The 17522-nt window shown below is 38.1% G+C and overlaps 1 protein-coding gene across 1 annotated transcript in view; it reads right to left on the bottom strand.

The window, feature by feature from the left end:
• The window catches only part of HERC2 (HECT and RLD domain containing E3 ubiquitin protein ligase 2), a 248076-nt gene that overhangs the window by 44566 nt on the left and 185988 nt on the right, over positions 1 to 17522 (bottom strand). Inside the window, exons 66-70 of the mRNA XM_080809534.1 lie at positions 17073 to 17244; positions 15703 to 15892; positions 15048 to 15188; positions 10689 to 10880; positions 7544 to 7697 (exon numbers count right to left, since the gene is read on the bottom strand). Of these exons, the coding sequence (XP_080665660.1) occupies positions 7544 to 7697; positions 10689 to 10880; positions 15048 to 15188; positions 15703 to 15892; positions 17073 to 17244 (849 nt within the window). The remainder of the gene's footprint in view (positions 1 to 7543; positions 7698 to 10688; positions 10881 to 15047; positions 15189 to 15702; positions 15893 to 17072; positions 17245 to 17522) is intronic.

Here is a 17522-nt window from a genome sequence, read left to right on the forward strand (position 1 = left end):
AACTTAAAGACACCTGCAGATTCAAAGTGAGAGGGTGGAGAAATATTTATCACACAAATGGATGTCAAAAGAAAGCTGCAGCAGCAATGCTTCTATCAGACAAAACAGACTTTAAAACAGTCTGTACCAAGAGACAAAGAAGGACTCTATAAATAATAAAGGGGACAATTCAACAAGAATATATAACAATTGTAGATATTTATGCCCCTAACATGGGAGCACCCAAATACATAAAAGAGTTAATAACAAACATAAAAAGGAACTAATCAACAGTAATAACAGTAATTGTAGGGGACTTTAACACCCCACTTATATTGATGGACAAATCACCCAAAAAGAAAATCAACAAGGAAACAGCGGCTTTGAATAACACACTGGACCAGAAGAATTTAACAAATATATACAGGATAGCAGAATACACATGCTTTTTAGAGGCACAAAGAACATTCTCCAGAACAGATCACATATTAGTCCACAAAACAACTCTCAACAAATTCAAGATCAAAGTCATACCATTCATCTTTTCTGATCACAATGCTATGAAACTAGAAACCAACCACAGGAAAAATGTGGAAAGAACACAAATACATGGAGGTTAAATAACATGCTACTGAAAAATGAATGGGTTAACCAAGAAATCATAAAGTATATGGAAACAAACAAAAATGAAAACACAATGGTCCACAACTTTTGGGATGCAGGAAAAATGGTTCTAAGAGGGAAGTTTATAGCAATAAAGGCCTACCTCAAGAAGAAAGAAAAGTCTCAAATAACCTAACTTTACACTTAAAGGAGCTAGAAAAAGAACAACAAACAAAACCTAAAATCAGCAGAAAGAAGGAAATATAAAGATTAGAGGAGAAATAAATGATACAGAAACTAAAAAAACCAAAAAACAATAGAACAAATCAATGAAACCAAGAGCTGGTTGTATGAAAAGATCAACAAAATTGATAAACCTCTAGCCAGACCTATCAAAAAAAAAAAAAAAAAAAGAGAGAGAGAGAGAGAAAGGACCCCAATAAATAACATCACAAACGAAAGAGGAGAAATAACAACCAACACCACAGAAATACAGTTGTAAGAGAATATTATGAAAGACAATATGCCAAAAAATTAGACAATCTAAAAGAAAATAAACTCCTACAAACACAGAAACTACCAAATCTGAAGCAGGAAGTAACAGAAAATTTGAATAGACTGATAAGCAGCAAGGAGATTGCAAGAGTAATCAAAAAACTCCCAACAAATTAAAGTCCAGGACCAGACAGTTTTACAGGCAAATGCTACCAAACATTTAAGGAGGAGTTAATACCTATTCTTCTCAAACTATTCCAGATATTAAAAGAGTAAGGAAAACTTCCAAGCTATTAGGCCACTATCACCCTGATACCAAAACCAGATAAAGACACCACACAAGAGAACTAGAAGCCAGTCTCTCTGATAAACATAGACACAAAATCCTCAAAAAAAATACTACCAAACCAAATCCAATAATTCATTAAAAAAGTCATTCACCACAACCGAGTGGGATTTATTCCTGGGATACAAGGGTGATTCAACATTCACAAATCAATCAACATGATACAATACATCAATAAGAGAAAGGATTAAAATCCATGTAATCATTTCAACAGAAGCAGAAAAAGCATTTGACAAAGTACAATATCCACCCATGATAAAAGCCCTCACCAAAGTGGTTTTAGAGGGAACATACCTTGACATAACAAAAGCCATATATGAAAAACGCACAGTGAACATCAGACCCAATGGGAAAAAAACTGAGAGCTTTTCCCCTAAGGTCAGCAATAAGATGAGGATGTCTACTCTCCAAAAAGTCAGGTTTTTTAAAGACTATCTATTTATTTATTGGGGGGTGGGCGAGGGGAAGAGCAGAGGGGGAGGAAGTAGAAGGGGACAGACTCTCAAGCAGAGCCCAACATGGTGATCGATCCCATGACCCTGAGATCATGACTTGAGCCGAAACCAAGCGTTGGATACTTAACCTACTGAGCCACTCAGGTGTCCCTACTACACCACTTGTATTCAACTTGCACTGGAAGTACTAGTCATAGCAATCAGACAACAAAAAGAAATAAAAGGTATTCCTATTGGTAAGGAAGAAGTAAAACTTTCTGATTTGCAGATGACATGATACTCTATATAGGAAATCCTAAAGACTCCACTAAAAAACTACTAAAACTAGGGGCACCTGGGTGGCTTAGTGGGTTAAAGCCTCTGCCTTCGGCTCAGGTCATGATCCCAGGGTCCTGGGATTGAGCCCCGCATCGGGCTCTCTGTTCAGCAGGGAGCCTGCTTCCCCCTCTTTCTCTGCCTGCCTCTCTGCCTACTTGTGATCTCTCTCTGTGTCAAATAAATAAATAAAATCTTTTAAAAAAAATAAAATTAAAAAAAAAACTACTAAAACTAATATATAAATTCAGTAAAATTACAAGATACAAAATTAATATGCAGAAATCTATTGCATTTTTAAACACTAATAATGAAGTAGCAGAAAGAGAAATCGAAGAATCAATCCCAATTACAATTGCACAAAAAATAATAAGATACCTATGAATAAACGTAACCAAAAAGGTGAAAGACCTATATACTGAAAACTATAAAACACTGATTAAAGAAACTGAAGACATAAAGAAATGTACAGACATTCCATGCTCATGGATTGGCCGAACAAATACTATTAAAATGTCTTTATTACCCAAAGCAATCTCTATCCAAATATCAACAGCATTTTTCACAGAACTAGAATAAACAATCCTAAAATTTATATAGAACACAAAAGAACTCGAATAGCCAAAGCAACCCTGAAAAAGAAAACCAAAGCTGGAGGCAACACAATTCTGGACTTCAAGTTATATTACCAAGCTGTAGTGATCAAAATAGTATGGAACTAGCAAAGAAACAGACACACAGATCAGTGGAACAGGAGAGAAAACCATAAATGGGCCCATAACTCTACCATTAATTAATCTTCGACAAAGCAAGAAAGAACATCCAATGGAAAAAAGACCGTATTTTCAACAAATGGTGTTGGGAAAACTGGACAGCTACATGCAAAGAATGAAACTGGACCTTTTTCTTACACCATACATAAAAATAAATTCAAAATGGATTAAAGACCTAAATGTGAAGGCCTCCTGGGGGACTCAGTCAGCTAAATGTCTGCCTTAGACTCAGGTCACAATCTCGAGGTCCTGGGATCACGTCCTGCGTCGGACTACTGCTCACTGGGGAGTCTGCTTCTCCCTCTCCCTCTGCTCCCTCTCTCAAATACATACATAAATAAATCTTAAAAAAAAAAAAACCCACACACAACTAAATGTGAGACCTAAAACCATAAACATCCTAAAAGACAGCATAGGCAGTAATGTCTCTGACATCAGAAAAGTAAAACTTTTCTAGATGTCTCCTGAGGGAAGTGAAATAAAACCAAAAATAAACTACTGGGACTTCATCCAAATAAAAAGCTCTGCACAATGAAGAAAACAATCAATAAAACTAAAAGGCAATCTACAGAATGGAATAAGATATTTGCAAACGACATGTCTGATAAAGGGTTAGTACCCAAAATATAAAGAACTTATAAAATTCAATAGCCAAAAAACAAATAATCTAATTAAAAAATGGGCAGAAGACTTGAACAGACATTTCTCCAAAGAAGACATACAGATGGCCAACAGACACATGAAAGGATACTCACCATCAGGGAAACACAAATCAAAACTACAATAAGGTATCACCTCACACCTGTCAAAATGGCTAAAATCAAAACCACAAGAAACAGTTAAGTATTGGAGAAGATGTGGACAAAAGGAACCTTCTTACACAGTTAGTGGGAATGTAAACTGGTACAGCCACTCTGGGAAACAGAATGGAGGTTCCTCAAAAGTTAAAAATTGTGGCACCTGGGTGGTGCGTCTGATCCTAGGGTCCTGGATCAAGCTCCACATCAAGCGAGCTCCCTGCTCAGTGGGGCGGGAGGGCTGCTTCTCCCTCTGCCCCTGCTTGTGCTCTCTCTTGCTCTTTCTCTCCCAAATAAATAAATAAAATCTTAAAAAAAAAAAAAAAGTTAAAAATAGAGCTACGCTATGATCCAATAATTGCACTACTGGGTATTTACTCCCAAAATACAAAAACACTAATTCAAAGGGACACATGCACCCTGATGTGTATAGCAGCATTATTTACAATAGCCAGGATATGGAAGCAGCCCAAGTATCTATCAACAGATGAATGGACAAGAATGTAGTATGTGTGTACACACACACACACACACACACACACACACGATGACTATTACTCAGCCATAAAAAAGAACAAAATCTTTTTTCATTTGCAATGATGTGGATGGAGCTACAGAGTATAATGCTAAGTATAACAAGTCAGTCAGAGAAAGACAAATACCATATGACTGTACTCCTACATGGCATTTAAGAAGTAAAACAAATGAGTAAAGGGAAAAAAAGAAAGAAAGAGAGAGAAACAAGAAACAGATTCTTAACTACAGAAAACAAATGGATGGTTACCAGAGGGGGTGGGTGGGAGAGTAGGTGAAATAGGTGATAGGGATTAAGGAGGGCACTTGTGAAGAGTACCAGGTGATGTACGGAAGTGACAAATCACCATATTGTACACCTAAAACTAATATAATACTGTATGTTAACTATACTGGAATTTTTTTTTTTAAGCAGAAATGATGGCATTTGCTGGTGGAGTAGGTATGAAGAGGGCCACCAAATTTTTGTGGTAGGCAAATGATCAGTAGCAATATCTTTTGTTTTTTCAATTTCTATCATGAGTCATAGCTTAAAGAAAGCTTTTCTAAAAGTTATAAAAATGTACATAAATATGAGCAAGATAAAAGTATCAAGATCAAATCCAATACAAAGTTACAATGCAAAGAGAAAATAAGAAACAGAATAATGTCCTTTCAATGAACACAGACCAGAAAGATATGCCTATGAAAAATATCAAAACTATAATCTACTACTTCTAAAAAAGTTTTTAAAAATTAACAAAATTATCAAAATATGAAAGAAACAATGCAACTTAAAATTAGGACAACCAAAATATTAAATAATAAAATTCATTTAAAAAATTACCAAAAAAATTACAAAATTCAGACTAAACTAGAAAGAATATAGAAGTAAATGAATACAACAGAAGGAGGAAAGGAGGAAAAAGAAAGAGATAGAAAGTATTTGAGAGATGAAGTAGTCAGCACTGACTCTAAAAGTTATCCAACCCACGATGACCACATTTCATGAAAGAGAGCTAAAAGATGCAAACAGTACAAACTGTAATACAGAGAAAAGACCTGAAACTATATTTTAAAGGACCATACCCCTTACTGATAACTATCACCTACAGTACCCAATACGAAAACATATTCTAGTAAAATTACTGAAACAAAGCACAGCACATAAGGGGGAAAAAAACAGATTATCACCATCACACTTTCACAGAGGAAGAATATGTGATCCAAAGATTTACCACCAAGAAAAGCTAACTTTTAGGTTTGGGCCCAAACTGTCACGAACAAGCTGATCCCAAGGCTGTCATCCTCTGAGTCCTGCTGAATAACTGACTAGAGAGTGAGCTTCAGACAATCATAATGAAAAAAGAGACAGACAAAGGACTAGAAGTGAGCATTAAACAGAGTAAAAACTAAGACTAAATGAAGACTGAAAGAAGTATAGTGTGTAACAGCTATTATGCTTTAGTAGACATAGTATATTTTAATAAAGTTAGGAGAAACAAGAGAGCTAAGACAAAAAGGTTTTTAGCCATTTTTAGGAATTATATTCATGTTTGTTTGTATTAGAATTGAATCGTGAGTCCATTGCTTATGCAAGATGAGATAAAGCAAATGAATAATTGTGAGATATTCTAATTCTGTCATCCCTGTCTAACCAGGATTTTCAGTATAGAAGAAAACGGATGTAACAGAAGAGGCTAAATAGAAACCTTGCAGTTCTGAATTTGAATCTAATGTATCAGTATGGACTCAAAAGAAAGTCAGTCAGTGGACTGCCCAACCATTCATCCTATCTCTGTTTACTGAAAAGGTCTAGAAACAATGATAGCCCAGTAATCTGAAATGCCATCTCCATTAAAAGACGCCAAGGAAGATTCCAGGTGGAGGGCAGGAACTACATGACAAGCCTAAAGCATCTTGTCATATCATACTGCATGGAGGTTATCAATGGACCATCAAAGTCATTTCCAGAGACAAACTGAAGAGGTTTCTATGTCCAGAGATGAGATAATTTGAGCTTCAATAGGATCATAATCACAATTATCAAAGCCCGTCATATATGTTTAAATCCATGAATTCACAATGATATAAAAGAAAAAAAACTCTAACTGACCACCTTCAAAGAATGACAGGGAATCAATTCATTCTCTTAAAAATAGAAGTGGGAGGGAAAAAGAAAAACAACTCAAGCTTTTAATCCCTTCTTGCTTATGCAAACAGCACTCCTGGGTAACCAACTAAAGGATGAGGGAAAATATCTCTTTATAAAGTATTCCAGCTAATAAGAAAGAAAGAAATGAAATAATTAGTATGGCCCCATTTTGCAACCCCAGTGGATTAATGGCCTCGGATTCTGAGCATCAATAGCTGCTAACATCACATTAAGGAAAGATAAGCAGGCAGCAGGTATTTCCAGGTGCTAGGACACAACTACCAATGGTCTTGCCAAAGGGACTAAACTACTTGCAGCTCAAATCAGGGCAAATTTGCAGAAAGACAAGGTTGAGGAACAGGCTGCAAGGGTATGCAAATTCAGGCTGTAGGGAAGCCCAAAGGGTCAAAAGCCCAGGTTCAATAAATACCTTGTTGAAAAATGGAAAAAGAAAATAAAGGAAGAAACTAAAGTTACAATAAGAAACTTAAAAGATAGAAACTAATTAAAAAGAGACTTAAGAAGTGGAAGCACTCTTAGGTAATAAAAACTATGCAGGGGCACCTGGGTGGCTCAGTGGGTTAAGCCTCTGCCTTCGGCTCAGGTCATGATCTCAGGGTCCTGGGATCGAACCCCGCATCAAGCTCTCTGCTCAGCAGGGAGCCTGCTTCCTCCTCTGTCTCTCTCTGCCTGCCTCTCTGCCTACTTGTGATCTCTGCCTGTCAAATAAATAAATAAAATCTTAAAAAAAAAAAAAAAGAAACTGTCCAGAAATACAAGTCAGCCTTATTTCCAAATGAGGGCAGCAATCAGTTTAGTGGGAACACAATAAGGGCTTCTAGAAATGGGCACAGGACTTCTAAATCTGAGTCTTGGTGGCTAAGGCATCCACCTAATAATTGTTAAGCTGAACATTCACTTTGCATGATCATCTGTGTCGTGTTTTGAAAAAAAAAAAAAAAAAGTTTTTATTAGAAAAGTGGGAGAAATCATTCTAAACCAATTCTGTAGCTTCTTTTCTATAAAATGATGATGGTTACTTCTACTGATGCAATTATAGTGCTCTAAGGGCAATCCCCCCCACCTCCTCCCCCTGGGCCAGCACTGAATACCTGGTATCTTCACTGTGCCACTGGAGGAAGTGTCGTCCGTGTAGGGATGGCTACTCTCTACCACCACAGGCTGAGAGGACAAGCGGCCGCTCTGCGAGTCTGTGGCTACGTCCTCCAGTTCGGTGACACAGAGCTCCAGCAACATATCTGCCACCTGGTGGAGGAAACAGGGGCACAGATCAAGTCATCAGGATGCTACCCCTGCTAATCCTGCTCCAGGTCTTTCCACAGGGACAGGGTGGCAGAGCAGAGCACTTGGGAATTTGAGAAAGCTAGTTCAAACCAGGGCTTGGTTCCCTCACCTATAGCATCAAAATAGCACAGAGCTCACAGAGGTGCCTATATATGTATACATGCAGCTGGGAGGTGCCTGACATATATAAGACACTCAATATATGCCAACTGAAGAAACTGTGATCACAACAGTTTCTTTCAATACCAAGACAAGATTACTTCCTTGGGAGGAAAAATCTTTGTCAGGAATAAAATATCAAGGGAAGAGCAGAAAGGTGATAAAAATGACCAAAATCCAGAAGACACCAGGGTCAAGCAGGAGTGGGCAGGAATAAAGAAGAATGATCAACCCATCCAGGCCAAACAGCAGCAAAGTATCTAGAACGAGGGACTATAAACAGAAACATAAGTAGGAATTTCTCTTGACCCAGGACATTAAGAGTTAGCCCCCCGTACCATATTCCCTCAACAATCCATGATGTCCTTATTTCATTTTAAAATTTTAGTGATTCACACCACTGAAGTGGACAACACTGGTGATTATAAATTCCTTGATTTCCATTTTTAAAAACAAATAAGAAGGGGTGCCTGGGTGGCTCAGTTAACCGTCTGCCTTTGACTCAGGTCATGATCTCAGGGTCCTTGGATTGAGCCCCATTTTGGGCTCCCTGCTCAGCAGGGAGCCTACTACTCCTCCTTCCCACTTGTGCCCTCTCTCACTCTCTCTCTTAAAGAAATAAATAAAATCTTTTAAAAAAATAAGAATATGTTATTATAGCCAATAATGACCAGCAAATTTTCTAAATTCAGAAAAAAAAAAACAACTATTCTCTAGTCCATACTTTTCAGGAATGATCCTTTCCTCTATTTTTCCTCATATCTAGATAACAAACAGATTAGCTTGGTAAACAGTTTTTTATTGATGGCAAACTAAAATCACTGCCATGTAGGTATTAGGATTATAAATCCATACATCTCTCTTTCAAGAATTCCAAACATTAGGTCAGAGTAGGACACAGGACTAGCATCTTCTCACTGGTCAGAACAGTTTGAAGACAATCCTATCTTTGCTTCTGCCTCTCCTTGAACCTGCTATGGATGTGTGTCACTGAGACACAGATGTTGGTGTCATCAAACACCTACTGCACAGCCCACAAGGGGTCTTCTGGGCTGCATAATCTTCCTCTGACAAAACCATCATTCCTTCAGGAGGGATCAACAAAGCTTCTCAGGAGACAATGACATAGGGGTCATAGGTGTGGCTCTGCCCTCAAAGTACCCACGGTCCAACACCATTTCTCCCACCCACCAGCAACCTGAGTGTCCATGAGACAGAAAAAAACCTCTCAGAGCCTCAGTTTCCTCATCTTTAAACAGAGAACACCAACACCTAATCTCGTATCAAGAATGTACCAGAACCGGGCCTGGCAGGTATGTGTGTAACAAATGCTGGGCATTATGACTTTAAATCCATGTCCTCATTCATACCCTTTCCTCTCACAAATGCAGTAAACTTATAAAAAAAATTAAACTTTTGCTTGCGGCAATTCATTTTGATTTAATCTCTCAGAATTAGCAAAGTAACTTGCCTCGAAAAACTAGTAAGTAGGAAACCTACTTTCTGTTCTTCCTGAATGCAATTAAGAAATAACAAACCCCAAACCATTTACCAATCTACTGTTTTCAAGACCACTCAACCATACTTCAGTACCTTCTTGTTTGGGTGGTAGTGATATGGGGCCCAGAGAAACACAGATTACATATCTGTAGAGAGCACATGGCATCAGACTCCCTGATGTGGCCAGCTCTAAAAGACAGAGCAAGGCCACTGATAAATAACAGTCCTCAAGGTAGCCAGAAAACTTTAGGACTCATCAATCCAATTTCTAAGATATACTGATAAGATACTGACTTTAATATCCTACATTAGCCACATGTGCCTATACAAATTTAAATTAATTAAAGTTAAGTAAAATGAAAACTTCAGTTCCTCAGGTACACTAGTAATATTTGAAATAGTCAACAGCTACAAGTGACTAGAGGCTATCACACTGAATGGCTCAGCTACAGAACACTGCCACCATTGCAGAAAATCCTATTGGATCCAGTGTTAACATTGTAGTATTGGACCATAAAGAGTTAGGTTGATGGAATAAAAGAGTCCATAAATGGACTGAAATATATACAGGAATTTTTTCAAATCATTGAGAAAAGGATAGATTATTCAATAAACGCTGCTGGACAACATGCTTGCCATCTAGGAAAAAATAAAGCTGGATCCCTACCTTATTCCTTACATTAGGATAAACCCCAGACGAGGCGCTGGGGTGACTCTTAAGTTTTTGACTCTTAGTTTTGGCTCAGGTCATGATCTCATGGGTTATGAGATGGAGCCTCATGTTGGGCTCTGTGCTTAGCGAGGAGTCTGCTTCAAGACTCTCTCCCTCTAACCCTCTCCCCTACTCGCTCACACTCTCCCCCTCTCTCTCTCTCCAAAGTAAATAAATAAATCTTTAAAAAAAAAGATAAATCCCAGATGGCTCAAAAATATAAATATAATAAATGAAATCATAAAAATAATTAGAAGAAATCTGAGAAAATTTATTTAAATAATGTCACATAGGTAAACATTTTTTCAGCATAATAAAAAATCCAGATGTCACTAATGAAAAACACTGGCAGATCTGACTTCATAAAAATTAGAAATTTCTAAATGGCAAAAAGTACCAAACTAATGTCCAAAGGCACATTGGGAGGACAACTGAAGCACATATGACAGAGAAAGACTTACTTACAAGATTCCTTCTAAAGTGCTATCTACTAGAATAAAATCAAGCACAAGATACAGTATGATGTCAACAGTAGCATATTCCCTGAACAGGAGGCCCACAGTACCCATCATGTGGCTCACCTGTGGGTAGGCGGTACCCATGCCAGACAGCACAGCTGAAAGCACGTCCCTGCCCTTTTCCCCTGCCCGGCTACACACGGACAGCTTGAGCAAGTCCACCATGACGCGGGTGTCATCCGCAACCAGCAAACTGGTGAACTCATCCAAGGACTGAGGTTCAGGGCCTGATGCTTTATTTTGGCTTTCAACATCCTAAAAAGTCCAACAATTAAAATGAGGAGTAATACATTTAGAAACAGTCACCAATTTATTCATGAACTCAAAGAGTATGTAACTACTACTGATGAATAAAGGGCTTTAGAAGGCCTTTAAGATCATGAAATGCCAAATTAAGAAATGACATACCCATAAAATTTTCATCACCATGTACTATGCTTTCAAGACCAATTAAATGTTTTTTAATAGGAAGTTATTCTTTTTATTTATTGTTTTATTTTTTATTATGTTAAGTTAGCCACCATAGAGTACATCATTAGTTTTTTATATAGTTTACAAAATACCAACAATATCTGTGAAAAGTATGACTAAACTACAAATCACAATTTATACTTTAACCAAGTTCATAAGGTAGCTTGGAATGAAGTCACACCATGTAAAATCTACTACCCCATCCATAAGATATGCACAGGAATTTTGTAAAACTAAGTTTGGAATTTACATATTTTGTCCATAGCTTCTCCATAATTATTTCCTAGAATCTTATTTAAAGTGACTTGTTGGCTGTATATAGCACATTAGCCACCTACTTTTTTTCCTTGGGTTCTTTGAAAATGAAAATAGATATTCTCCTTCTACTTTTCATTTACAGTATGTCAGCTAAAACTCATTGCACCTGTGATCATTTTCTTCTTCCCCCTCTTTGGCAGGGGAAAGAAGCTACTTATTTGTCTGCATCACTATCTGTCCCCTGACCTCATGACGATGTCCCACCCAGGACTGCTGCCTCACAGCCTCCTATCTAACACCCCAAGAGCCTCTTCGGAGCTGGCAGTAGGATCTGACTTATAGAAAGGAATAAGAAGAAATCAGAGGTGGGAAATTTTGAGCTTAGAGGGAGTGGGAAACACTGAGACCCAGGACCTTTTAGTTTCCCAGACAGAGTCTGGCTCACCAGAGGAAGAACAAGATGCCAAAAGTGCCTCTCTTCTTTTCTCCTGCTTTCAGGATCTCAGCAAAACTAGTGCCAACTCTTTCCAGAAACAGCAATTAACTAGGGGAAGCAAAGCCCCACTTAGGAAATTTAAGGGGAATGGGACACATCCAATGTGCAAGTTCCATCGACTTAGGCCATGGACAACACACTTCTCTGGGCTAGAACAGTTTTTCCCTTTAAAGAAACAGACCCTGCTCCTACCTCTGCATGGAGACCCAGGGAACCCATTAAGTGAAGTTGGTCAGAAATTGTAACATCCCAGAATCTCACTCACTGAAGAGCAGCAAAAGCATTCAGTGGAATATATTAACCACATATAGTACATGTGATTAATACTAGCCTAAAACTAATATGCAAATTACTTTACCATGATTTATGAATCATACCAAAACTGAAACGACAGGAATCTAGGGGTATAATAATCTGGATAATGCCTACGTCTCGTAAATAAATTGGTAGGAAAGAAATTCCTCTCCTACCCAAAAGCAAAAATTTTGAATAATTCAGCATAATTTCTGCATTAAATCCTCACCCTAGGAGATCGCCAAGTATTAGAAGTTAAATATAGATATCTAATCTATAAATAATTTTTTTTATTACCAGAGATGGTTATGAGTAATTTCTATAGGACACATTTTTGTCAGTATTAATATCATAACAAACCAAGAGTTCCAAGTATAATTGAAAATAATGCATAGTAAATAGATGATGGGGACTAAGGAGTGTACTTGTTATGATAGCCACCAAGTGGAAGTGTTGAATTACTATATTGTACACCTGAAACTGATATTACACTGTTTGTTAACTGGAATTTAAATAACTTAAAAAATAAAAAAAAGAATGTGTATTTGTCCCCAAAGGCAAATATGCTGGCAAGGGAGAGAGTGTTAGTAGGTACAATGGCCTGGCACAGGGAGCACCTAAGTGGCTGGGGAAGGTGTCCATATGTCGGGGTGGCTGGTGTGGCCAGCATGGGAGGTGAGAGAGAGGTCACAAATCAAGCAGGTGAAAGGTCATCCTTGCAGAAGTTAGACTGGTTCTGAGTGTCAGAGTGTACCCAGGTTGGGGAGGAGTGGCAACTTAAGGGGAACTAAATAAACTGCCAATAACAGGGGCCAGGTTTCTCACTTTCAGAGAAGAGAGTTATAAACACAGAGGGGGAGAAAAGAAGAATGAGTCCTGTGCTGTTAGAATTGATTGTATTGTTGTGAACCAGTGGTTTTCAAAATATGCCATTTATAAAGAAATAAATAAGCATACTTCTCTGTTGTGCATGTATACATACACATACATTCCCTACCTCTGTCCACTAAGAATGCTTGGAAACAGCAACACCCCAAGAGCAATGAGCACTTGAAGATCTTGCCTTTTAAATACCACTCTCTATTAAAAAGAACCAAGACCTCCTAGAGAAACATGTGATTTCTGGGCTGGAGGGTAAAACATTTTGCTGAGCTTATGCAGGACCTTGTGTTGTGCCGGAAAGCAAGGAAACACTCAAAAAAATGATGAGAACATCTTAAAGGGGCAGATAAAATTCTATAAAATATTTAAAGAAGAATTAACATTAATCCTTCAAACTCTTTAAAAAAACAAACAAAAGATAGGGGCACCTGGGTGACTCAGTCGTTAAGCGTCTGCCTTCTGCTCAGATCATGATCCCAGGGTCCTGGGATAGAGCCCCACATCAGGCTCCCTGCTCAGTGGACAGCCTGCTTCTCCCTCTCCCTCTGCTGCTACCCCCGGCTTGTGCGCGCACATGTGCTCTCTCTCTCTGTGTCAAATAAATAAAATCTTAAAAAAAAAAAAAAATGAAGGAACACTGCCCAGCTCATTCTATGAGGACAGTATTACTCTAATACCCAAACCAGGCAAACACACCACAAGATAACTACAGATCAGTATCCCTTACGAACACTGGTATAAAAATCCTCAACAAAAGAGCAAATCAATCCAGCAACATATAAAAAGGATTATACACTTCAAATACAGGAAGAGATAGAGCAAGCATAAATTCCGTGGTGTTGGACTGAAACTGAAAATAGTAGTTTGAACTATTCATGGTTTTTATTATAAAGATAAGATGCTGAAGTAGAAAAAAATGTGCATATGCATGCACGCTTGCTGAGAAGGTGTAAACCAAGGACATCTGGTAGCAACTAACTTACCAAGTTTCCAGATCTTGTTTCTAAATTCTATGATCCACTAAAAGGAACCAGGGCTCCGTGGAGAAATGGATGATTCCAGAGCAGGGAGAGGGTAAGTTAAAGTCTGGAACACGTTTTTGCGCCAAAAAGTAAAGAAGTGCTCAAAGAATTATAGGGACATGTCAGAAGGACAAATGAACCAGCCAGAAAGGGATCCCCATGGCCATGTCTGGTACAATTTGGGTGTCAAATGGTAACAGTAATGGATGTCACTATTTGAGTAAAGTACGATCCCATGATTCTATACCAACATAGATGGATAGACAGACAGACAAAGATGAGAAGGGAAAGTTCTCACTTGAAGAACAGCAATAATTATATTCAAAAAGGAATGATGAAATTTGCAAAATCACCATGTGACAACTACCACAGTAATAATGGATTCAGCTAGAATCATCAACAGATGAAAGGTACTTGTAGGTATTTATAGTCTCAAAGTATCTCCCCGTGAATACATCCTAACCCACTTTTATTAACTTCTGGTGGAAAAACCTGGTAGACGCTCTTGACTAAGCACTAAGAATTAGTATCACCAGACTGCAGCAAATAAACAATGCATACATCAATGGGATGCACTGAAAAGAACTCTACATCCTTCCTGTAGTATCCATCCAAAGGAAGAATTAAAGAATGTTCCACACTGAATACTAAAGAGACAACAGTCAACCCTGAGTTGCGTTCTAGACCTATAAAGAATACGAATAGGACAATGAGCAAAATCTGATTAGATCTGTGGATTAGAAAGTAATCCTGGATCAATGTTAATGCCCTGACACACTGAAGCCTTGAGGATGAATGGGGATTGTGCCCTGCAGCTACCCACCAATGGTTCAGAAATGCCAACAGCTAGAGAACCTAGGTGAATAGTATATGGAAGTATAATGTGCTATATTTCTATGTACTACTTCTCCAAATTTTGTGTGCATCTAAGATTATTTCAGAGTCCAGCAAATTTAAGATTATTTCAAAATAAAATGTTAAAGAAGAAAGCTCCTTGACCTCTTTGGTTTTTGTCATAGTTTCTGCAATGATGCTGGCAGCTCCTGGGTCGTCCGTCACTGGGATAAATGGTCGAGAAGAAGCTGAGGAAGCAGATGGGGTCACTGCAGAGGGGGTCACAGCATCCTCAGAAGATATCATCTAGTTTAAAAGTATACAGGAAGAGGAAAAACTGAGCAGTGTGGCACACCTCCCACACAACTCCAAAAAGCTTTATCTCAAACCCCTTAAGCCAGAGGTTAACAAGGTGCTTCCACCATCCTGGGGTACAGGGCAACCCTTCAAAGTCAAACACATTCATATTCCCATGAAAACCTATTAATATTCACAAAAGGTCACATGAAGAAGATTAGAAATGAGTTCACATCTCTTCAAGTTGGGTTTTCCCCCAAAATAAGTTTAAAAACTCTTGGCTTTCGGAGCTTTAATATTCCAGAATCATGGATAAAGGACTGTGGACTTGTATTTCACAACTTTTTTAAAAAAATTAAAGTATTCCTATTTAAACACTATAAAGATCCTTTTAAAACTGCATATTTTTTAATTCAAGCCAAAAATCACAGCAGTAGGAACAAAAGTAGACTGAATTAATTATACTTTCCTAAACACAAAGTTTGTTCTAATGTTGCATTATTGTTTTACTATTTATTTTTACCTCTCCTCTCTTTTCTTGCCATGGATTTGGACTCAGTCTGTCTTCAGTATCAATAGCCAGCACACATTCCTCTCCGTTCACAGGACTGGCCATAGCAGATGCATCGGAAGGAGGTGCCGAGGAGGAAAATGAAGGACACTCCACCGGGGCAATCATGCCAGCTGGCATCAGGGCCCCAACCACCGCATCTCTGTCAGGAGAGAAAGCCAGGCCTGTGGTGAACTGCCCTTCACCACTGCAGGACAGAAGACCCAGGAGTAGGGACAAACACTTACTGAATGACTCCCTCATTTTTATAGGAGACACATAAAGCAGTTCTGGGAAAACACTAAACCAATATTCATCAGCTAATAGCTACAATGTTTTTATGACCTTATGACCTTGGTAATGACAGGTGAAAAAATGCCAAATATAAAAATCAGACCAGAATAAACCCCCAGATTACCCTGAGAAATCTTCTAGGATTGTTAGAGCCTGAGGATAATGTTTTCTTTACTAAAAGCTGTGTATAAAGGATGCCTCATATAAGACAGCTAAGACTAAATGTCCTCTCAGTGACACAGTTGGCCTTCAGTATGAAACTAATGTTCCTGTGTAATTTATTTCTACTCATCAGGCCCATAATCATGAGAGATGAGCAACTAACTCAGACAGAAAATAGCAGCAAAATGTTGAAAAAGATAGCATTATTAAAACTCTGTTTACCAAGTGTTTGAGTGAAGGAAATGACAAGTGGTCTTAAACATCACTGTATAGTTGTATCAGTTAATTCTTCCTCTCATTCCTCAAATAGTAATCCTTAGAGCTTACTGGCCATAAAAATAAAAAATAGTTTTTAATTTGGATTTTTTTTTTTTTTTTTTTTGAGAGAGCGAGCAAGCAAGCAGGGGTGGAGGAGGGGTAGTAGGAGAGGAAGAGAGAATCTTAAGCAAGCTCCATGCCCAGCACCCCAATTTGGATTTCTGATTCATATTTCAACCCCCATTAAAAAAAGCACAGGGGTGCCTGGGTGGCTCAGTTAGTTATGTGTCTGACTCTTGATTTCAGCTCAGGCTGTGATCTCAAGGCCACGAGGTCAAGCCCCATGTTCTCAGGCTCCATACTCAGCAGGGAGTCTGCTGGAGATTCTTTCCTTCTTCCCCTCCCTTTGGCCCTCTCTCCCCACATATGCATATATGTTCTCTCTAAAATAAACAAACAGATCGTAAAAAAAAAAAAAAATCACCATTCACTATCTAAGGGTATATGACCTAAAACTCACAGTATTTAAAGACAATACTATAACATTCCCTAAGACATATGATCAACCAAAAATACAAAACCCAAAGTTTAAATAACTGCAGATTTCAAAAGCTAGTCAACAAGCCTACCTGGCATACATGATTTGCAATGCTGTAAGTATATGAGATAAGGCCTGCTGTTTGGCCAGATTTCCATCCAATGATAGGAGAATCTTGGCAAGAGAAGGGCGATTTGGCTTAGAATTATTTGCACCACTGATTTTATTGCTGGCAGCAGAAGAATCAGCATCTGAAGGCACACCTGAAAACGGAAAATAAAATTTGGGATCAATTTTAAAGATCAGAGTTTGCTCTATTCCTATTTGACCTTTCCAGTTTATTTCTAAAACACACTCCAATCTGCATTTTGCTATTTCACAGATTAAGTATTAGGTTAATGGTCTTCCAGAGTAAAAACAACAACAACAAACAACCTATTTACTTATACTTCTATAAAAAAGTTATTTTCATCAAAGCGCCATTGTTTAGCTACAAAAAAAAGTGATGAAAATATAGTAACTACCCATATTTACTTACCAC

The sequence above is a fragment of the Martes martes genome (genome assembly GCF_963455335.1).
Source record: "Martes martes genome assembly, chromosome: 7".
NCBI lineage: Eukaryota > Metazoa > Chordata > Mammalia > Carnivora > Mustelidae > Martes > Martes martes.